The sequence below is a fragment of the Capra hircus genome, chromosome 20 (genome assembly GCF_001704415.2).
Source record: "Capra hircus breed San Clemente chromosome 20, ASM170441v1, whole genome shotgun sequence".
Classification (NCBI taxonomy): Eukaryota; Metazoa; Chordata; class Mammalia; order Artiodactyla; family Bovidae; genus Capra; species Capra hircus.
This window is the reverse complement of record NC_030827.1, coordinates 23,540,962-23,565,625: the sequence shown is the minus strand read 5'-3', so window position 1 is coordinate 23,565,625 and position 24,664 is coordinate 23,540,962. Positions and strand designations below refer to the sequence as shown.

The following is a 24,664-nucleotide window of genomic DNA, read 5'->3' as shown; positions in this document are numbered from 1 at the left end:
CACCAAAACACAAAAGATGCAGACAAATTCCAAGAAAAATGGCACGGATTCCAGCATCAATGAATACAGATGAATCGATTCCCTGATACGGTAAATAACTTTACCCTATAAAACAAATTTACCATATAAAACAAATGAACTAATTCCAACTAGGCTACCCACCTCCTCAAGAACTAGCTTCCAAATGAACCAGTTCCAACTGGACCAGTTCCAATTGGACCAGTTCCCAAATCAGGTAAATAAATGTACCCTACAAATGAGCTAATTTCAACTAGGGTGGGCCTGCCCCATGAGAACTAGTTCTCAATGAACCGGCTCAGAGTAGAGTCCAACAACACCTCCCCTTTGCAAATGGGTACCCAACCAAATTGGCTTGTCGTGTAAAGGAAAAGCCCAGATTGACAGGAAAAAATGTTCCCAGTGTGCACACTGGAGGGACTTACCCTCCAAAATCGAGCCTGAACACCAATTTATGATATTAACTCTCAAATAACTGGGTATGGAGGGAAAGTACCTCAACATAATAAAGGCCATATATAGGACAAACCCAGAACTAATATCACATTCAATGATGATAAGCTGAAAACTTTTCCTTCAAGAACAGGAATAAGACAAGGACGACTACTCTTGCCATTTTTATCCAACACAGTATTGAAAGTCTTAGTCAGAGCAAGAAAAGAAATAAAAGGCATCAAAATTGGAAAGGAAGAAATAACACTGCCTCCATTTGTTGGGGATATAATACTATATACAGAAAACCCTAAGAATGCCACCAAAAAACTTTTAGAACCAATACACAAAATCAGAAAACTTGAGGAGTTCTATTTCAACATACAAAATCTGTTGTGTTTCTAGACACTAATAACAAACTATCAGAAAAAGAAATTAAGAAAATAATCCCATTTATAGTAGCATCAAAAAGAATAAAATACATAGAAATAAATTTAACCAAGGAGTCGAAAGACCTATAAACTAAAATCTGTAAGACATGATGAGAGAAATTGAAGACACAAATAAATGGAAAGTGACTCCAAGTTCATGAATTGGAAGAATCAATATTGTTAAAATGTCCATACTACCCAACACAATCTACACATTCAATGCAATCTCCATCAAAATTTCAATGATATTTTTCACAGAAATAGAACAGTCCTGAAATGTATATAGAAACATAAAAGACTCCAAACAGCTAAAGCAATTTTGGGAAAGAAGTATGAAGCTGGTGGCATCACACTTCCTGGTTTTAAACTTTATTACAATATATAGTAATCAAAACAGCATGGTACTGACAAAGAACAGACACATAGATCAGTGGAACAGAGTGTGTAGAAACAAATCCACACATATACAGCTGATTAATTTATGACAAAGAAGTCAAGAATATACAATGGGGAAAGAATAGCCTCTTCAACAAATGCTGTTGGAAAAACCAGGAGACACAGCAAAAGAATGAAACGGGGCCCCCCTATCTTAAACCATACACAAAGATCAACTCTAAATGGATTAAAAACTTGAAAGTAAGACCTGAAACCATAAAACCCCTAGAAGAAGACATATGGCAGGAGGGGAAGCTCCGTGATACTGATCTTGGCAGTGATATTTTTATTTCACAACAAAAGCAAAGGCAACAAACACAAAAATAAACAAATGGAACCTCATCAACCTAACAAGCTTCTGTACAGCAAAGGAAACCATTGACGAAATGAACAGGCAACCTACAAAATGGGAGAAAGTGTTTGCAAATCATGTACTGGATAAACAGCTAATAATCAAAATATATAAATAATTCATATAACTCAATAGCAAGAAAATAAACAATCTGATTGGAAACATGGGCAGAGGACTAAATATGGACATAACCAACTATAGTCAGCAAAAAACAGACAAAATTAATCTCTGGGATTAAAATTTAGAACAGTGGTTATCTCTGCAGGGCAATACCAACTGGTAGGGAGAATGAGACGGATTTCTGGGGTGCTATAAATAGTAATTTCTGATTTTGAACAGGGTGCTGGTTATCTGATTTGTTCAGTTTGTGAAAATTAATCAAGTTGTACACTTAGGAACTGTGTATTCTTATTATAAATGTATGCTATACTTTAATTAAAAAGTTCAAAAGCAAAAACAACAAAAAATGTGGGGTATATATATATACTATTTAAGGTACATGTGGTTAGAAAATTATGTTTTTCTGGCTGCAGATTAACACAATGCTGCTATCAAATGGCAAATCACCCCATAATCCTTGAAAATCAGTGTCTGAGTCTCTTTTTGAAGTCAGTTTCAAAGCAATTAACAGCTTTTCATTTTAAAAATGTAATCTTAATTGTAGTCTTACATTGTTAAAATTAAACAGTATCACAAGGTTTCTAACAAAAAACAGCTTTATACCTTTCACATCTCCCATTCAGAATCCTGTTTCCCAGAGGCAACTAATTATAACTCTTGTGACTATTTAGCATATCTTAAATTTATAATCTATTTTTAAGTAATATGCTTATATTCCTTTTTCTTTACTTTTAAATTTTAGACATGATCCATTGATTTTCCACCAGAAGGCTTTAGGACTTATATCACTATCACCCTTCACTTCCCCATGTCTTATTCCCCTAATAGAATCATAATTCTGATTTTGTAAAATCAAAGTTTTCATTTTTATGATTATTACTTGTTATTCATAGTTAAGCCATGGAATCTATTACTATTATTACATTTTTCTTTCTTAGATAAAATACTTGTGTTGACCTGTTTTATTGGAAGTCATAATTGACTTTTTTCCTTCTTAGTTGCTTAATTTTCTAGTTAACACTAATTCTTCCCTAAATTCTCCGAAAGAATGGAAAAACTCCACTCTATCTATACAACACATCAAATAACATTTTCCATTTTATTATTTTTTTTCTTTGAAAAAATGCCTCTTGGAGCCATCTGTCTACCTGCTGAAATCTGGGCTGGCTGCTCCCTACGCCTGCTGCACAGCTGTTTCCTAGGATTTCCCTTCACCATCATTCTGGGAATTTCTTGATATTCTACTTCTTTTTGGTGAAGCACATTTTGCAGTATTTTCCTGAGAAAGAGTGCATGGAAGGTAAAATTTTGTGAGACTTTCCAAAAATACCTTTATTATATACTCTAACAGTTGGATGAGAGTATAGTGGGCTTTAGGATTTTAGGTCAAAATAATTTATTCTGCGACATTTGATGACCTTCTATTGTCTTTTTCTTTCAGAGTTGTTGTTAAAAAGTCTGATACTATTCTGATTCCAGACCTTTTGTACAGACTTGTTCTTAGTCCCTGAAAGCTCTTCTCTTTATCCCTGGTGTTGTGAAATTTCATAATGATATGTTTTGGTGTGAGTCTTATTCACAATGTTTTGGGGCCTTATGTTCTTCAGTTCTGAGGAAATTTCTTACATAATTTCTTTGATAATTTCCTTACCACGTTCTCTCTTCTCTATGGTACTATTTTCAGTTGGATACTGGACCACTTAGATTAATTCTCTATTTCCTCATCTTTTCTGTCCTATATTTCTCCTTCCTTCCTTCTAATCACCCATCCATCCATCCATCCATCCACATTGTCTAGTCTTTTGAGAAGGTTAGCTTTATCTTCCAAATTTCCTTTGAATTCTTAACTTCTATTCATATTTTATTTCCAATGGTATTCAAATATTGTTTCACGGAAATCATTGCCTTTCGTCACTTTGAGGATGTAATTTTTTAGAATGTTGCTTTTGTTCACTCATTAATTTCCCTTTAGGTTCCTTTTTTATCTTTTTTGTTTTATTTTTATGTAAGAGGTTTTCCACAGGTATCCAGTGGTCTTCAGTTATATTAATAGGTAAAAGTGAAGCACGAAAAAAAAAAGCATACTTAGTGGACATCTAAATGGTCTGAGATAAGCAAGGTACCTGCCATTTCTTTGATAGAACCCAAATATCCGAGACTCCAGGTCTTCTTGGGCTTATTGGTTTCTCCTGAGGAGAACCCTCTATTTTCCTATGATATCAGCATTCTGAGAGGCAAGGTGTAAAGAAAAGAGAATTGGAGGGGTAGGAGGTGGGGTTTGGCCTCACCATTCAGCACATATGCTTTCCCTTAACCCATTTTCAGAACTGAGTCTTATCCCTACCCTTCTGTTGAGCTTGGCAAACCAAAGTCCATAGAGTACCTGATTTAGTTCCTTCCACCTCCTGCTAGATTTAAAAGGGAAGGGGGATGGATTATATCTAATTATTACTGATACAAACTTTCAAGGAATTCTCCCATTTTAAGCCCTTCTCCTTATCTTTGCTTTCAGAGTTCCCAAATGTCTCCAAATACTGAGGCTTTCAAGGATTGTGTCATTCACATTGGCCCCCTCTCTACAGGTATTTACATTTCAGCTTTCTCTGCTTTGCTGTCAATTATCAACCACGTACCAGCTTTCTAGCTTCTAAAAATCTGTTGCTGTCTCTCATTTGCTATTGTCTCTTCTGGAGAATTTCTTTGTGCTTGTTTTTTACATTTTTTAAAATATTGTTTTAATGGGATTTGGGAAGGAGTAGATATAAACCCATTTTCTCAGTTATTTGAGCACTCATTATATGCTAGAAGTATCATAGATCTTGGGGATACAATAGTAAGAGAGAAGCATAAAAAAACAAAGAATATTTCTCAGAGAGCGAACATTCTAGATACCCAGGTAAAAAAAATAAACACAGATATTTCATAACATCTGAACTTTCCAAATTCAAGAACCAAACAGATTCAGAAACATTTTTAGGTAAGTCTCTTGTTATCTTAATGTCTGCAACCTTCTATCCGAAACTCGGGAGCCAAGTTGAGTAGAATAACGAATATGCCTCAATACTCCAACCAGTCAGAATCAGGAATTTAACATTTAGATAACCAGGGATACTTGCATGTAAGATTTGGTAGTGATGACAGTTCTAAAGAAAACAAAGAACAAGAAGGTGTGAGAGTTGGTACAAAGTCAGGGAAAACCTCTCTAACAATACCAATCATGTAGAAACCTGAGAAAAAGAGGACATTTTACGTACAGGGAATACTGAGTGCAAAGACTCTGAGCTAGGAGAGTGCTTGGCAATTTAGTAGAGCAGCAAGGAAGGCAGTGTTGTTGGAGTAGACTGAATGAGTGGAAAGTAATAGGGAAAGAAATCAGAGAGAAAGCCAGGAGTCACATTCAACAGGGCCTATCGCTCAGTCGTGTCCAACTCTTTGCGACCCCATGAATTACAGCACGCCAGGCCTCCCTGTCCATCACCAACTCCCAGAGTTCACTCAGACTCATGTCTATCGAGTCAGTGATGCCATCCAGCCATCTCATCCTCTGTCGTCCCCTTCTCCTCCTGCCCACAATCCCTCCCAGCATCAGAATCTTTTCGAATGAGTCAACTCTTCACATTAGGTGGCCAAAGTACTGGAGTTTCAGTTTTAGCATCATTCCTTCCAAAGAAATCCCAGGGCTGATCTCCTTCAGAACGGATTGGTTGGATCTCCTTGCAGTCCAAGGGACTCTCAAGAGTCTTCTCCAACACCACACTTCAAAAGCATCAATTCTTCAGCGCTCAGCTTTCTTCACAGTCCAACTCTCACATCCATACATGACCACAGGAAAAACCATAGCCTTGACTAGATGGACCTTAGTTGGCAAAGTAATGTCTCTGCTTTTGAATATGCTATCTAGGTTGGTCATAACTTTTCTTCCAAGGAGTAAGCATCTTTTAATTTCATGGCTGCAATCACCATCTGCAGTGATTTTGGAGCCCCAAAAAATAAAGGCTGACACTGTTTCCACTGTTTCCCCATCTATTTCCCATGAAGTGATGGGACTGGATGCCATGATCTTCGTTTTCTGAATGTTGAGCTTCAAGCCAACTTTTTCACTCTCCTCTTTCACTTTCATCAAGAGGCTTTTTAGTTCCTCTTCACTTTCTGCCATAAGGGTGGTGTTATCTGCATATCTGAGGTTATTAATATTTCTCCTGGCAATCTTGATTCCAGCTTGTGTTTCTTCCAGTCCAGCGTTTCTCATGATGTACTCTGCATATAAGTTAAATAAGCAGGGTGACAATATACAGCCTTGACGTACTCCTTTTCCTATTTGGAACCAGTCTGTTGTTCCATGTCCAGTTCTAACTGTTACTTCCTGACCTGCATTCAGATTTCTCAAGAGGCTGGTCAGATGGTCTGGACTTGCCTCTATTCTGAATAAGATGGGAAACCACTAGAGGCTTTTGAAGGTTATGTTTTAAAAACAAACTCTATCTGCTAGGTGTGGAACAGACTATGGAGAAGGAGACAAAGTGAAAACAGTGAGGCTAGTTATGAGGCTACTTCAATAATCTGGCTGAGAGAGTAGGAGCTTAACATAGTTCTTTTTTGGTAGAAATGATAAGAAATAGTCAGATTCTCAATTTATTTTGAAAGTAGAAGGTCAGTTGTGCAGATATTGGTGGAGGGGAAGTGGAAAAAAAGAACAGTCAGGTATGACTCCTAAGTGTTTGGCCCGGTCAAGTGGTAAACTGGTGCTACCATTTTCTGAGAATGAGAAGCCTGGGAGAAGAGCAGGTTAAGCAGGCTGGTGGGAGGGGGTGGATGAGGGAGAAAACAATTATTGGATTTTTGTAAATTAAGAATGCAAAGTGGACATCCAAGAAGAAGCAGCTAGATACAAGAGTATGGATTTCAGTAGAGAGATCTGAGCTAGAGATAAAAAAATTGGGATTGGTCATCATCTATGATGACAACATATAAAGCAAGGTGACTAGATGACATTATTTAGGGAATAAAGGTAGAGAGAAGGGGAGTTTGTGTCTAAACCAGATGACTATCATTTAGAGGTCAGAGATAAGAAAAGGAACAGTTATGTAGAAGAGTCAAGAGAGAATAGGGTTTTAGAAGTTAAGTAAATAAAGTGTTTTAAGATGGAAGACGGGGCCAAATGTGCCCAATGCTGCTTATAGGTTGAGTAAGAAGAGGTATGGGACTTGGTCCTGGGGTTTGGAAAGATGAAGTCATTGGTCATCAGGCATGGAGTGACTGGAGCAAAAGCCTAACAGAAGTGAGTCCAAGGCAAAACGGAAGAAGTGGAGACACCACAGACAACGCTTACAAAGTTTTTCTTTCAAAAGAAGTAACAGTTACAGGGAATGGGGTTATACGAGTTTTTGTTTTTAGACTGGGGAACATGTTTGTATACTAGTAGGAATAGTTCAGTAGGGAAAAATCTGGTAACGCATGATTAAAAAAGAAAGGATAACAGCAAAAAGTAAAGTCCCTGAGTAGGCAGGAAAGGATAGAATGAAATACATGAGCAGGTTTTTCTTGTCATTTTTCCAATTACTTGGGAAGAAGGGTGATGGGATCTATTTACTGAACCAAAAAATGAATTTTTAGAAACAAGAGTACATAAAGATTCAATTAGACCCAGAAGGTTATGAGAATTCTTCATCAGGACAGTAAAGATTCACACCCTCCAAGTTCTCTAATTTTTAATCAGCCTTTACTGAGAAAGATTTATGACATATTTTCTTTATTGAAAAATTCTTCAATCACAGTAAGTCTCAGGGCCATAAATATTTATAAAAACTCCTTTTAGTCCTCATGATTCTCCTTTCATATCATTTAGAAATGAAGCAAAGTGAAATAAATGGCTTGATAACTACTTAAATGTTTCTCTTTTCCATCTTCTAAAAAACTATTAATATTCTCCCTTTCTTTCATATTTATCTCTAATGGTCTATCATTAGCAGGAACTTTTATCACTAAGTCTAAATATAAATCATCATGAATCTACTTTTAGAAAATAGACTATTTTTATTAATCAGTGGAAGAAGTAACTTAAAGTTGCCATTTTTATCACTATCCAATTTTAAATATAATCTGTGAGAGAAGGATGCCTTTCAAGCCCAGTGCTTCCTTTATTCTGAATTTAAACTGACTTTTTAGTCTTTGTGGGCTTCTGATAGAAATTTAAAAAATTAAAGTTGATGCAGCCAGATAAACTAAAAATAAGTAACCATGGTAACACAAACAACGACTTCCAATGATCACCAACTCAGCATACCTGGAGAACTCAAGAATGTTGTAATAAATGAAACAAAGGAAGACAACTCTAATTGTAGGCTTTAAAGACAAACCTGAGAAATTGAATAAAGACTTGAAATCTACACTGCCAGAATCAACAGTTGAAGAATGGAAGGAAAGCAGTCTTTCTAAACCAACAACAGGATTTTGTACTAATTTCTTTCTCCTTACCAGTTTTTAAGATACAAGCATAATAGCCACTTCTATTTTCTAGTCTGTCTCCTCATTTAGCATTATGGATTCATTGCTTTGGACTTCCCTGGTAGCTCAGCTGATAAAGAATCTGCCTGCAATGTAGAAGACCTGAGTTCGATTCCTGGGTTGGAGGATTCCCTGGAGATGGGTTAAGCTACCCACTTCAGTATTCTTGGGCTTCCCTGGTGGCTCAGACGGTAAAGAATCCTGCCTGCAATGTGGGACACCTGGGTTTGATCCCTCGGATGCCCTTCTATCATATTCAAAATACTCTAAATTTGGGTGAAACAAAAAATTGCTATGGGGTAAAAAAAAAGGAGGAAAAGAACACTTAATAATCACCATCTTAATTAGTCTGAAAAACATCAACATTAAAAGAAAAAACCCATAAAGGGAACAATGATGTTAATTACCAGCATTTAGTTCAGTTCAGTCGCTCAGTCATGTACGACTCTTTGCGACCTCATGGAATGCAGTACGCCAGGCTTCCCTGTCCATCACCAACTCTTGGAGTGTGCTCAAACTCATGTCAATTGAGTAGGTGATGCCATCCAACCACCTCATCCTCTGTCATCCCTTTCTCCTCCTGCCTTAAATCTCTCCCAGCATCAAGGCCTTTTCCAATGAGTCAATTCATCACATCAGGTGGACGAAGTATTGGAGCTTCAGCTTCAGCATCAGCCCTTCCAATGAATATTCAGGTTTGATTTCCTTTAGGATTGATTGGTTTGATCTCCTTGCAGTCCAAGGGTCTCTCCAGAGTCTTCTAAAACACCACAGTTCAAAAGCATCAATTCTTCAGCATGCAGCTTTCTTTATGGTCCAACACTCACATCCATACATGACTACTGGAAAAACCATAGCCTTGACTAAAAGGTCCTTTGTTGGCAAAGTAATGTCTCTGCTTTAGGTTGGTCATGGCTTTTCTTCCAAGGAGCAAGCATCTTTTGATTTCATGGCTGCAGTTACCATTTGCAGTGATTTTGGAGCCCCCAAAATAAAGTCTGTCACTGTTTCCATTGTTTCCCCATCTATTTGCCATGAAGTGATGGGACTGGAGGCCATGATCTTAATTTTCTGAATGTTGAGTTTTAAGCCAACTTTTTCCCTTTCCTTTTTCACCTTCATCAAGAGGCTCTTTAGTTCCTCTTTGCTTTCTGCCATAAGGGTGGTGTTATCTGCATATCTGAGGTTACTGTTATTTCTTCCGGCAATCTTGATTTCAGCTTGTGCCTCATTCAGCCCAGTATTTTGCATGATGTACTCTACATATAAGTTAAATAAGCAGAATGACAATATAGAGCCTTGACATATTCCTTTCCCAATATGGAACTAGTCCATTGTACCATGTCCAGTTCTAATTGTTCCTTCTTGACCTGCACACAGATTTCTCAGGAGGCAGGTCAGGTGGTCTGGTATTCCCATCTCTTTCAGAATTTTCCACAGTTTATTGTGAAAGCCTTCCACACAGTCAAAGGCTTTGGTGTAGTCAATAAAGCAGAAGTAGATGCTTTTCTAGAACTCTCTTACTTTTTCGATGATCCAGCAAATGTTGGCAATTTGATCTCTGGCTGTTCTGCCTTTTCTAAAACCAGCTTGAACATATGGAAGCTCTCGGTTCACATACTGTTGAAGTCTGGCTTGGAGAATTTGGAGCATTACTTTGCGAACATGTGAGATGAGTACAATTGTGTGGTAGTTTGAACATTCTTTGGCATAGCCTTTCTTTGGGATTGGAATGAAAACTGACCTTTTCCAGTCCTGTGACCACTGCTGAGTTTTCCAATTTGCTGGCATATTGAGTGTAGCACTTTCACAGCATCATCTGTTAGGATCTGAAATAGGTCAACTGGAATTCCATCATCTCCACTAGCTTTGTTCCTAGTGATGCTTCCTAAGGCCCATTTGACTTCACATTCCAGGATGTCTGGCTCTAGGTGAGTGATCACACCATTGTGGTTATCTGGGTCATTAAGACTTTAAAAAAATATTTTTATATAGTTATTCTGTGCATTCTTGCCACCTTTTCTTAATATCTTCAGCTTCAGTTAGGTCCATACTGTTTCTGTCCTTTATTGTGCCCATCTTTCCATGAAGTGTTCCCTTGGTATCTCTAATTTTCCTGAAGAGATCTCTAGTGTTCCCATTCTTTGTTTTCCTCTATTTCTTTGCATTGAATCACTGAGGAAGGCTTTCTTATTTCTCCTTGCTATTAACTCTGCATTCAGATGGGTATATCTTTCCTTTTCCCCTTTGTCTTTAGCTTCTCTTCTTTTCTCAGCTATTTGTAAGGCCTCCTCAGCTAACCATTTTGCATTTCTTTTTCATGGGGATGGTCTTGGTCACCAAGTTCTTCAGGTACGGTGTGTATCAGATCTAATTCCTTGAATTTATTTGTCACTTTTACTGTATAATCATAAGGGATTTGACTTTAGGTCATGCCTGAATGAACTAGTGAATTTCCCTACTTTCCTCCATTTAACTCTGAATTTTGCAATAAGGAGTTCATGATCTGAGCCACAGTCAACTCCTGGTCTTGTTTCTGCTGACTGTATAGAGCTTCTCCATCTTTCGTTGCAAAGAATATAATCTGATTTTGGTATTGACCATCTGGTGATGTCCATGTGCAGAGTTGACTCTTGTGTTGTTGGAAGAGGGTGTTTACTATGACCAGTGAGTTCTCTTGGCAAAACTCTGTTAGCCTTTGCCCTGCTTCATTCTGTACTCCAAGGCCAAACTTGCCTGTTACTCCAGGTATCTCCTGACTTCCTATGCATTCCAGTCCCCTATGATAAAGAGGACATCCTATTTTGGTGTTAGTTCTAAAAGGTCTTGTAGGTCTTCATAGAACCATTCAACTTCAGCTTCTTCAGCATTAGTGGTTGGGGCATAGACTTGGATTACTATGATATTGAATTGTTTACCTTGGAATCAAACAGAGATCATTCTGTCATTTTGAGATTTCAGCCAAGTACTGTACTTTGGACTCTTTTGTTGACTATGAGGGCTACTCCATTTCTTCTAAGGGATTCTTGGCCACAGTAGCAGATATAATGGTCATCTGAGTTAAATTCTCCCATTCCGGTCCATTTTAGTTCACTGAGTCCTAAAATGTCGATGTTCACTCTTGCCATCTCCTGTTTAACCACTTCCAGTTTACCTTGATTCATGGATCTAACATTCTGGGTTCCCATGTAACATTGTTCTTTACAGCATCAGACTTTACTTCCATCCCTAGTCACATCCACAACTGGGTGTTGTTTTTGCTTTGGCTCCATCTCTTCATTCTTTCTGGAGTTATTTCTTCACTCTTCTCCAGTAGCATATTGGGCACCTATCGACCTGGGGAGTTCATCTTTCAGTGACATCTTTTTGCCTTTTCATACTGTTCATGGAGTTCTCAAAGCAAGAATACTGAAGTGGTTTGCCATTCCCTTCTCCAGTGGACCACATTTTGTCAGAACTATCCATAGTGACCCATCTGTCTTGGGTGGCCCTACACAGCATAGCTCACAGTTTCATTGAGTTAGACAAGGCTGTGGTCCATGTGATCAGTTTGCTTAGTTTTCTGTAACTATGGATTTCATTCTGTCTGCCCTCTGATAAAAAAGGATAAGACACTTATGGAAGCTTCCTGATGGGAGAGACTGACTGTGGAGGAAACTGGTTCTTATTCAAATGGGTGGGGCCATGCTCAGGAAATCTTTAATCCAATTTTCTTTTGATGGGTGGGGCTGTGTTCCATCTCTGTTGTTTGGTCTGAGACTCCTGGACACTCAAAGGCAAGTCTGACTCAGTCTCTTGTGGGCACAATGCTCCTTTTTCCTGGCCCTGGTATTCACAAGGTTTTGTTCGTGCCCTCCAAGAATCTGTTCCCCCAGTCCTTTGGAAGTTCTGTAATCAAACCCACTGTCTCCAAAGTCAAATTGCCTGGGGGTTCTCAGTCCCATTGCCCAGATCTCAAGTTGGGAAATCTGTAGTGGGTCCTAGAACTTTCTTAACACTGCAAGAATTTCTTTGGTATAATCATTCTGCAACAAGATGGAGGAGTAGAAGAACGTGCGCTCATCTCTTGCAAGAACTCGAAAATTGCAACTTGCTGCTGAACTATTATTGACAGGAGAATGTTGGATCCCACCAAAAAAAGATATACCCAAGTCCAAGGGCAAAGGAAAAGCCCCAACAAAATGGCAGGAGGGGTGAAATTGCATTTAGAATCAAACCCCCTACCCACCCGAGATGCTTAACTGTGTGTGCACCAGGACCCAGAGGTCCCACAGAGACTGAGCCAGACCTGCCATTGAGTGTTTGAGTGTCTACTGTGGAGGCACGAGTCAGCAGTGGCCTGCCACAGGGATAGGGGCTCTGGCTGCAGCAGACCTGGGTCACGTGGTATTACCCACCATAGAACCACCAAGCAGATGACCTACAATTACGAGTATTATCCAGATATATTTATTACTATGTTCTAAGTCTCTAAAATTCTAGGGTTATGCCTTCTCAGAGATGTCTAGAGAATGAGTTCTTGATTTTTCAATTGCTCTGTGACTTTTAACTCCCAAGTAGAAATGACAAAGGGTCCTGGTTATCCCCAACTGCAAGAAAACCATAGTAATTTCAACTGTATTTCTGGTTTTAGCTTAACAGCACTAATAAAAAGTGCTCATCATAAAAGCTATGATTATTTGTTTTATAGTAACAATTGCTAACAATAGTTAGCTAACTATTAATAGTTAGCTAATAGTTAACTAAAGATCACATTATTGTAATTCATTAATTCTTTATTTGACTGAACTAGCTCACCTGGGACAAAAAATTCTGTTGGTGTAAACCAATGAAACTCCAAATGAAATCCCAAGCGAATAGCCTTCCAAGTGACAAGAAAAATCAAGTAGAGAACGGACACTGTGCCTGCAAGGAAAAATTCAGAAACCATTAATCATCTTTGTTTCACAGACTATTTCAAAATCAAATTTTGTTTCTACACTTTCAGCAAAGTTTGGAAAATTAGCATTAGTATTTATGCCCAGGTAAAGAGTCGGACACGACTGAGTGACTGAACTGAACTGAAGATCTAAAGAACAGAAACAAACCCTGGAAGATATCAGAAAACAAAGCTATGTAGTAGGCCTAAGAAGTTATGAGCTGAATTTAGGCTCTGATACATGTAGAGAGTTTATTATAAGATTGCAAGGTTATTTAGGAAAAAAACAAAACACAAAACTGACTTTTTTCTAATTTGTCCATGCGGCATGTGGGATCTTCATTCCCCAACCAGGGATAGAAACTGCACTCCCTGAACTGGAAGCATGAAGTCTTAACCACTGGACCCCTGGAAGTCCCTGACTCTTATTCTCTGTATTAAAAGTTAGAGACAGCCAACAAGTTGGGAAAATCTGTCAAAATATTTAGTGTAAGATAGTAGAAAGTAAAGAAAGAGAAGTAGTAAATGTGGATCATAAACTTATTTGAGAATGGTAGTAAGTCAAACAGTCCGTGAACAATCTGATTTAGAATCTAGATGAAGTTTTGGTTGCATAGTACTACTCACTCCATGGAAAGATTTCAGATTCCATTCACTGTGTGTACAGTGAACACCTACTTTATGCAGGGTAAAGTGGGCATTCAGAATTTCAGGATTTTTTAGTAGTTTGGAAGCTAGAGGATTTAAGGAATTAAGTCCAGTCACTATTGAGCAGAGTCAAGAGATCCAGGATGGTTTTTAGAGGAATTACATTCTGATTTCTCTAAAGAAGAAATACATAGTTTTAAAAGAGAAAGTTTTGCCAAGAGAAAGGGCAAAAACAAAATATCTTAAGGAGGTAGAGAATAATATAACCTGGTTAGAAGCCTAGTGATTGTTTTGCCCAATTGAGCAAGTTCTTTTGTAAGTTCACAAGCTAACTTTTAAAGATCTATTCCATAGGAAAGTTGGCCAGCAAATCAGGAAACCACAAATGAGCTCTATAAGCTCTACTGTGGGTTTGGAGGTTAGCTGATTTAGAAAGGATGCATACAGGAGGCTGAAGCTTATATAACCACAACTCTTCATTTTCTGTGTGGGTCTGTTGTAGTCTCATGGTGAATTTTGTCATGAAGCTAAGGTATAGAGAAATATCCTTACTTCTTTCCTTTTTTTTTGAAAACCCCAAAAGCCATCTCTTTGATGTAATCTAATTTTTTCATACTCTAGTCTGCCTAGCAAGAGACCATATCTACAGGGAGAAGGTGAAATCCTATTATCTATTTGGGTTAACAGTTCTTTTTGAATGATACCCTTGTCTTTAGTTCGGAGAAGGCAGTGGCACCCCACTCCAGTACTCTTGCCTGGAAAATCCCATGGACGGAGGAGCCTGGTAGGCTACAGTCCATGGGGTTGCTAAGAGTTGGACGCGACTGAGCAATTTCACTTTCACTTTCATACATTGGAGAAGGAAATGGCAACCCACTCCAGTGTTCTTGCCTGGAGAATCCCAGGGACGGGGGAGCTTGGTGGGCTGCCATCCATGGGGTCGCACAGAGTCAGACATGACTGAAGTGGCTTAGCAGTAGCAGCTTGTTTTTAGTTAACCAGATCTGAGCTTTCATAGAGGTTCCTTTTATGAAATTTCTTCAGTGATTTCAGAAATTTCTGAAAAACAGGTCTCACAAAAAAAGTCTGTTCCTTTAAAGTTAGTGTTGAAAAGAAAGAAAGAGCACTGAGGAACAGAGAAAAACCAGAATAAGCCTAAGGCACTTCAGCTAGAGAACAATATTCGAGGTTCAAAGTCAAGTGATGGGGGCAGTCCTAAGATGGCGGAGGAATAGGACAGGGAGACCACTTTCTCCCCCACAAATTCATCAAAAGAACATTTGAACGCTGAGTAAATTCCACAAAACAACTGCCGAATGCCAGCAGAGGACATCAGGCAGCCAGAAAAGGAGCCCATTGTCTTCCAAAGGAAGTAGGAAAAAATATAAAAGATAAAAAGAGACGCAAAAGAGGTAGGGACAGAGCTCCATCCTGGGAAGGGAGTTTTAAAAAAGAGAGAAGTTTCCAAACACCAGGAAACACTCTCACTGCCAAGTCTGTGGTGAGCCTTGGAACCACAGAGGGCAACATAACTGGTAGGAAAAATAAATAAATAATTAAAACCCACAGATTACGTGCCCAGTGGTAACTCCCCCAGTGGAGAAGCAGCGTAGATGCCTGCATCCGCCACTAGCATGCGGGGGCTGGGCAGGGATGTGCAGGCTGCATTGCTTAGAGTAAGGACCAGGCCTGAATGCCCCAAGGGCAATCTAAGGGAACTAACTTGGGATAGCAAACCAGAGTGTGGTATAGATACCACATGGAAAAACCATAACCTAAGATGCTGTCAGGCCCACTCACAGAACAAAGGACTGAGCAGAGCTAGCCCACTGCAGGCCAGCCCATCCCCCTCCGGTGACAGGCAGGCGAGGGCAGCCAGAGCCGGAAGGGGGTAATTGCGGCCCCAGAGAGGCATTATCTACCAAACTGCAAGCAGGCTTCGTTGCTAACCAAGACTTCTTGGAATTCTGGACGGTCAACATCTGCCTGAGAAGGTGCACTGGTTGTACATCCAGAACACCCAGCAGCAGGGACAGGGGAGGTGATAAGTCGCAATACAGGCATACCTCAAGAAACAAGAAAAAAGTCAAATAAATAACCTAACTACAACTAAAGCAACTAGAAAAGGAAGAAATGAAGAATCCCAGGGTTAGTAGAAGGAAAGAAATCTTAAAAATTAGGGCAGAAATAAATACAAAAGAAACAAGAGACCATAGCAAAAATCAACAAAGCCAAAAAAGCTGGTTCTTTGAAAGGATAAATAAAACTGACAAACCATTTGCCAGACTCATCAAGAAACAAAGAGAGAAAAATCAAATCAATAAAATTAGAAATGAAAATAGAGAGATCACAACAGACAACACAGAAATACAAAGGACCATAAGAGACTACTATCAGCAATTATATGCCAATAAAATGGACAACGTGGAAGAAATGGACAAATTCTTAGACAAGTACAACTTTCCAAAACTGAACCAGGAAGAAATAGAAAATCTTAACAGACCCATCACAAGCATGGAAATTGAAACTGTAATCAGAAATCTTCCAGCAAACAAAAGCCCAGGTCCAGACGGCTTCACAGCTGAATTCTACCAAAAATTTAGAGAAGAGCTAACACCTATCCTACTCAAACTCTTCCATAATATTGCAGAGGAAGGTAAACTTCCAAACTCATTCTATGAGGCTATCATCACCCTAATACCAAAACCTGACAAAGATGGCACAAAAAAAGAAAACTACAAGCCAATATCACTGATGAACATAGATGCAAAAATCCTTAACAAAATTCTAGTAATCAGAAGCCAACAACACATTAAAAAGATCATACACCATGACCAAGTGGGCTTTATCCCACGGATGCAAGGATTCTTCAGCATCCGCAAATCAATCAATGTAATACACCACATTAACAAACTGAAAAATAAAAGCCATATGATTATCTCAATAGATGCAGAGAAAGCCTTTGACAAAATTCAATATCCATTTATGATAAAAAAACTTTCCAGAAAGCAGGAATAGAAGGAACATACCTCAACATAATAAAAGTTATATATGACAAACCCACAGCAAATATTATCCTCAATGGTGAAAAACTGAAAGCATTTCCCCTAAAGTCAGGAACAAGACAAGGGTGCCCACTTTCACTGCTACTATTCAACATAATTTTGGAAGTTTTGGCCACAGCAATCAGAGCAGAAAAAGAAATAAAAGGAATCCAAATTGGAAAAGAAGAAGTAAGACTCTCACTGTATGCAGATGACATGATCCTCTACATGAAAACCCTAAAGACTCCACCAGAAAATTACTAGAGCTAATCAATGAATATAGTAAAGTTGCAGGATACAAAATCAACACACAGAAATCCCTTGCATTCCTATACACTAATAATGAGAAAATAGAAAGAGAAATTAAGGAAACAATTCCATTCACCATTGCAACAAAAAGAATAAAATACTTAGGAATATATCTACCTAAAGAAACAAAGTGAAAGTGAAAGTGAAGTCGCTCAGTCATGCCCAACTCTTTGCGACCCATGGACTGTAGCCCACCAAGCTCCTCTGTCCATGGGATTCTCCAGGCAAGAATACTGGAGTGGATTGCCATTTCCTTCTCCAAAACAAAAGACCTATATATAGAAAACTATAAAACACTGGTGAAAGAAATCAAAGAGGACACTAATAGATAGAGAAATATACCATGTTCATGGATTGGAAGAATCAATATAGTGAAAATGAGTATACTACCCAAAGCAATATATATATTCAATGCACTCCCTATCAAGCCACCAACAGTATTTTTCACAGAGATAGAACAAATAATTTCACAATTTGTATGGAAATACAAAAAACCTCAAATAGCCAAGGCAATCTTGAGAAAGAAGAATGGAACTGGAGGAATCAACCTGCCTGACTTCAGGCTCTACTACAAAGCCACAGTCATCAAGACAGTATGGTACTGGCACAAAGACAGAAATATAGATCAATGGAACAAAATAGAAAGCCCAGAGATAAACTCACACACCTATGGACACCTTATCTTTGACAAAGGAGGCAAGAATATACAATGGAGAAAAGACAATCTCTTTAACAAGTGGTGCTGGGAAAACTGGTCAACCACTTGTAAAAGAATGAAACTAGGACACTTTCTAACACCATACACAAAAATAAACTCAAAATGGATTAAAGATCTAAACGTAAGACCAGAAACTATAAAACTCCTAGAGGAGAACGTAGGCAAAACACTCTCCGACATAAATCACAGCAAGATCCTCTATGACCCACCTCCTAGAATACTGGAAATAAAAGCAAAATTAAACAAATGGGACCTAATTAAAGTTAAAAGCTTCTGCACAACAAAGGAAACTAGAAGCAAGGTGAAAAGACAGCCTTCGGAATGGGAGAAAATAATAGCAAAAGAAGCAACTGACAAACAACTAATCTCAAAAATACACAAGCAACTCTTGCAGCTCAATTCCAGAAAAATAAACGACCCAATCAAAAAACAGGCCAAAGAACTGAACAGACATTTCTCCAAAGAAGACATACAGATGGCTAACAAACACATGAAAAGATGCTCAACATCACTCATTATCAGAGAAATGTAAATCAAAACCGCAATGAGGTACCATTTCACACCAGCAAGAATGGCTGTGATCCAAAAGTCTACAAGCAATAAATGCTGGAGAGGGTGTGGAGAAAAGGGAACCCTATCACACTGTTGGTGGGAATGCAAACTAGCACAGCCACTATGGAGAACAGTGTGGAGATTCCTTAAAAAACTGGAAATAGAACTGCCTTATGACCCAGCAATCCCACTGCTGGGCATACTCACCGAGGAAACCAGAACTGAAAGAGACACGTGTACCCCAGTGTTCATCGCAGCACTGTTTATAATAGCCAGGGCATGGAAGCATGTCCTGGATGTCCATCAGCAGACAAATGGATAAGAAAGCTGTGGTACATATACACAATGGAGTATTACTCAGCCATTAAAAAGAATACATTTGAATCAGTTCTAATGAGGTGGATGAAACTGGAGCCAATTATACAGAGTGAAGTAAGCCAGAAAGAAATACACCAATACAGTATACTAACGCATATATATGGAATTTAGAAAGATGGTAACGATAACCCTGTATGTGAGACAGCAAAAGAGACACAGATGTATAGAACAGTCTTTTGGACTCTCTGGGAGAGGGCAAGGGTGGGATGATTTGGGAGAATGGCATTGAAACATGCATAATATCATATGTGAAATGAATCGCCCGTCCAGGTTTAATGCATGATGCTGGATGCTCGGGGCTGGTGCACTGGGATGACCCAGAGGGATGGTATGGGGAGGGAGGTGGGAGGGGGGTTCAGGATGGGGAACACGTGTACACCCATGGCAGATTCATGTTGATGTATGGCAAAACCAATACAATATTGTAAAGTAATTAGCCTCCAATTAAAATAAATTTATATTTTTAAAAAAGTGATAATTCTTGTTTATACTCTTAAATAGAATCTATAGGGAAAAAATATTCCATAATCTCCCTTAGTAAGTTCTAACATTTCCAAACTTTAGAACTGAGAATTCCTATAATATTCACTTTGGATTTCTCCTGCTGAAATCTTAGTCTACTGCCAGCAGTTGTAGTGGAAATGAGGAATAGTTGTTCAGTAAGGATAGAATGGAAATCCCAGTAACTCATCTTTAAAAGGGACTTGGGCTTGAGATTGCCATCTCTATTTTTTTCTGTGCCAAACTTCATCAAGAAAAGCAAAAAGTAGCGCAATATATGTGTGAACAGATTAAACACAGATGAACAGGCCTGGAAGGTAACTATTTGGCTGGTCAGACCATATTCCCACAGAATTCAGCATGTATTCTACCATACAGAGGCTCTATAACAGAGTGCCTTGGCTTACCTAGGATGTTAAATTTTGAAAAAAATGAAGGAGATTTGAAATTAAGCAGTGGCAGAAGGAGCCCTATGAGGTAAAAGGGCACTGTCTTGGACTTATTCCACCACTTTTCAAACTGTTGGAGTTCTGAGTCACTGGCGTAGAAAATCATAGAGCTGTTGTCAGGATGGCCACTGCTCCTGGCACTTGGACAAATCACTGCAACAAGGAAGCAATAGATCAGAGGAGGCAACGAAGAAGAACAATGAGACTTACACTTGCTCTACCAACCTTACGTTTTACCATGAATATTAAGTTTCTCCTTTTTGGGAAAAAAAAATAGAGGGTTATGTTTGGATATATTGTGGAGTCTTTTCAAATTTTTAAATCATTTATTTAAAAACTTTGAAGTATAGTTGATTTATAATGTGTGTTAGTTTCAGGTATACAACATAGTGATTCAGATATTATTTTTCAGATTCTTTTCCACTATAGGTTATTACAAGATATTGAATATACTTTTCTGTGCTATATAGTAGGTCCTTGTGGTTTATGTATTTTATATGTAGTTATAATCAGAAAACTTTTACCTATCAATAATTAAAGGTAGAATGTTAGAAAATTTTGAGGTATAGCCTTGATTTCTACTTTCTACTGGAAACGATAAAATTATTCTACCAACTATCCTTCTGTCCCACTGCCAGAGAAAAAATATCAGGTTGGATGACATTTGATCTTATTATTACAATCATATAAGACATCATTCAAGGTAATTGTTCGTTTTGCTAATAACCCACACAAAGTCCACAGAACAGGTTTCTTCTAACAATAAGCAAAATTGACGGGTTTGGAATAAAAAGTGGACACCATTGCCATGGTACTCTAGTAACTGCTTAAAGCTTAAGAATCTTGAATCCCAGCAATCCAGAGTAACTGTCCTGGATGTTTCTCAGGCCTTAGAGCAGCTGAGAGCCCAGATGATATCCAGAGAACTGGGAAGTGAATAAAATGTATTTTTCCGAACACTGATCTACAAGTGGCAGTTTCTTCTGTTTGCAGAGAATACAAATCATTCTCACTGTGCTTCTAAGTTCATAATAGTACTTTTGCTAATAATCAGCTCTTTGTAAAGAATGTTTAATGCTGTAAAAAAATGCTGAGCAACATTTTTATTCTCTATCTGTTATTTGGCATGCCACAAAGCCAGTTTTCTTAGTTAGCACTTTTAACCTGTATTTTTTTCCTTCTATGCTCCGGACAAAAGTAAATTAACTTGAATTTTTCCTGTGCTAATCAACTAGAGTGGTAAAGAGTACAGGTTATGGAAGTAAACTGATTGAATAGTCTTCACTCTGTCACTCTACACACAAGTCACTAAATTCTCTGTGCCTTGGGAAGCCCAAGAATACTGGAATGGGTAGCCTATCCCTTTTCTGGGGGACTGTCCCAATTCAGGAATCGAACCAGGGTCTCCTGCACTGCAAGCAGATTCTTTATCAGCTGAGCTACAGGGAAGTGCTATAGAAAATGAAGAGAACAGTACTACCTTATGAAGTTGCTGTAAAACATTTAGAACAATGCTTGCACACAGTAAGTATCCAATAATGTCTGCTGTAATTTCTATTATTTACTGAAACGGATTGCTTGATACTGTATTCAATACTTTGTTTAAAATAAACCAAAGAATTAAGAAGTGCTACTATCAACATAAGATATCACTATGCAAAGTAAACTGACTTTGCTGATAAAGCTCTCCAAATGATTAGTGTAATTCTAATATTCATGAACTCAACAATGAACTGACTCTCTACTCAAGAAATCCTACTAGATAGTAAGACACTAGTTTCATCAATTGATATCAGAGTAGCTACAGTAAATGAATTTCAATTTTAAAACCAGTATGTTTCTTGGGCTTTTGAAAATTCTGAGGTAAGGAACAGGGTTCAGGAGGTATGTGTTTGAATTATATGAATATATTTTAGTATAATTAACGAAAAGTATGTGTGTGTGTATGTGCATTCACAGAAATAATGCTCGTACTTTACTCATTTTCTAGCATTAACAAATGACAGATTAATTAACTTAATTAAGGGGTAAAGTAAGACACTGAATAGCAAACATTGGCATGTATAATTCACAAGAGAAACTCTTGTCTGTCCATTATATCCCAGAGCCTAGAACAGTTTCTGACACATAATAGATTTAATAAATATGCATTGAATGAATTGTCTTCTTAGTGATCAATATGTACCTCCATCAAAATATCAATTCAGTGTCTCTGAAACCTAAACACATAAAAGCTTTAGGTGATGTTAGTTATGCTGTTACTCAGGTTATATTAGCTTTTCTATTCATTTTTCCTATGACTGCCATACTGGATAAACACATAGGTTACAAACATTTATTATTTTTTAATTCTCTTTATTTATTTAATGTATTTATTTGGCTGCACTAGGTCTTAGTTGCAGCATATGGAATCTTAGTTCCCTGCCCAGGGATCAAACCCAGGCCCCCTGCAAAGGGAACAAGGAGTCTTAGCCACTGGACCACCAGGGAAGTTCCCAAATGTTTATTTTTAATAAATTAATTAAAATAAACTTTTCTAAGAAATTGATTTTTTTTGGGGGGTGCAAATCTTCAATTTATTTTTCCATATTTCCTAGCCTTGGTTCATTATTAGGAAATTTAGTAAACAATTTATATATCTTAAATATTACTAACTAAAATGATCAATGTTTAAAACTAAATTAACAAACTGAGAACAAAGGTCCTAGACTTCTAAAACAATCAGCAGTGATAGAGGTACTTGAAAATATTTATGGATCATAAGCAAATATGGATACTGTGGATGTGAACTATAACTGTGAACTGTATAACATGAACTAAATATTGTTTAGCTTACATTAACACGAACTTTTGTGGAGCTGTTCTTTTTTTACCTTACTGGTTATCAACATTTAATAGTGGCTTAGTTAACCTAATGATTTTATGCTGGTGATATACCTAAAATAAATTTAGAGGTTCTACCTTATATCTTTTTTGAAAAAAAGGTGATGGATGAAGAAACAAGGCAAATTTTCAACTCCAAACTACTTACCAGGGTCGCTATCGTTGGTACTCGGTATAGAGTCTGTATCATTAATGTGATGAATAAAATCTAAAAATTATGAGGAAAGCATAATTTAATACTGAGTGGAAGATATTAAATCAATCACCCTCTAAATTTTCTTTATCTATAAAAATCTTTTAAGATCTAATCCGTGGTAATATTATTCAATACACAGAACAAAGACTACTTCATTATTAACATAACTTCACCTTCTTCAGCTTTCTCTACTTTATAGGAATGATGTCATTGGTGTCACAGTCTCATGGTGGAAAGTTTTTATGAGTGAAGGTTTTAAAAACAAAACCAAAAAAAAAACCACCCAGAAGGCTGAAGTTAAAAGTCCTGGAATAAAGATAATGTGCACAATTTCTTATCCTATATGCACACTGATTTATGTAAGTATAGTTATACCTTATATAGTAAAGTTCTAAAACCTGCAAAAGGTGGAAAGCCACTACTCAAGACACCTGAATTTATCTGAAAAAATCACTTAAAGTTTTGAGAAAATATAGAAGAGCTTTCATAAAGTGAAAGCTATATAGTAATTATTGATCACAGGTACCACTAAGTTTCACTAAAAGTAGCAGCAAAATAAAAAGCTAATGCAGATACCTGGGCATTCATATCATTCTATAGTCAATGAGAGAATGGGTAAAAATATGTTTTTTATTTCCCTGAGGGAATTTACTTTATTCTGTTTGATGTTAGCCTTTCATAACCTTAGTAAGCATTAAAGAAAGTGATGTAAAACTTAAATAGGATGATAAAAAAAGCCAGATTAGATTTTAAGGTCATAAAGTAAGTTATATATGTGAATTATTCATCTCCATTATATGTGTCTCAAGATAGAATAAAAGAAGTAATCTATGCTTAGGTTTTTATAATGTCTCCATGGGTTATCAGTGATTCAAGATAGGAAGTTATGCATCTTTACATAATTACGCAATTCCTGATGCCAAAGATTTACATAAGGCTAGTAAAAACCCTGACACCAAGTATACTAGGTTGAATAGAATTCTCCCAAATCCATGTCCACCAGGAAACACAGAATGGACCTTATTTGGAAACAGAGTCTGTACAGACATAATCAAGCTAAGGTTAGGTTGTACTGGATTAGGGTACACCCTAAATTCAATGATGGGTGTCTTTAACAAGAACAGGAGATTTTTGGACATAGAGACACTGGGGGAAGATGGCCATGTGAAGGCAGAGGGTGAAACTGGAGAAATATTACTAAAGTCAAGGAATGCCAAGGACTGGTACCAGTTGATCATCAGAAACTAGGAAGAAACAGGAAGGGTTCTTCCCTAAAGGCTTCAAAGGCCCTACAGACACTTTGATTTCAGACTTCTAGTTTCTAGGACTGTGAGAGAATAAATTTCTCTTATTTTAAGCCAGTTATGGTCATCTGTTGTTACTTCGTTGCCAAGGAAGTCAAGAAACACCTGGAGTAACAGGCAAATTTGGCCTTGGAGTACAAAATAAAGAAGGGCAAAGGATAATAGAATTTTGCCAAGAGAACACACTGGTCATAGCAAACACCCTCTTCCAACAACACAAGAAGACTCTACACGTGGACATCACCAGATGGCCAATACTGAAATCAGATTATATTCTCTGCAGCCAAACACGGAGACGCTCTATACAGTCGGCAAAAACAAGACTGGGAACTGACCGTGGCTCAGATCATGAACTCCTTATTGCCAAATTCAGACTTAAAGTAGGGAAAACCACTAGACCATTCAGGTATGACCTAAATTAAATTCCTTACAATTATACAGTGGAAGTGAGAAATAGATTTAAGGGACTAGA

The 24,664-nt window shown here is 37.7% G+C and overlaps 1 protein-coding gene across 5 annotated transcripts in view; it reads right to left on the bottom strand.

The window, feature by feature from the left end:
• SLC38A9 (solute carrier family 38 member 9) overlaps positions 1–24,664 on the bottom strand; it is a 93,860-nt gene that overhangs the window by 21,728 nt on the left and 47,468 nt on the right. For all 5 annotated transcript variants that reach the window (XM_013972787.2, XM_013972786.2, XM_005694697.3 and 2 more), the window contains 3 exons: positions 22,841–22,900; positions 19,768–19,962; positions 13,090–13,197 (listed from right to left, as the gene is read on the bottom strand). In XM_013972787.2, coding sequence (XP_013828241.1) covers positions 13,090–13,197; positions 19,768–19,962; positions 22,841–22,900 — 363 coding nt within the window. The remainder of the gene's footprint in view (positions 1–13,089; positions 13,198–19,767; positions 19,963–22,840; positions 22,901–24,664) is intronic.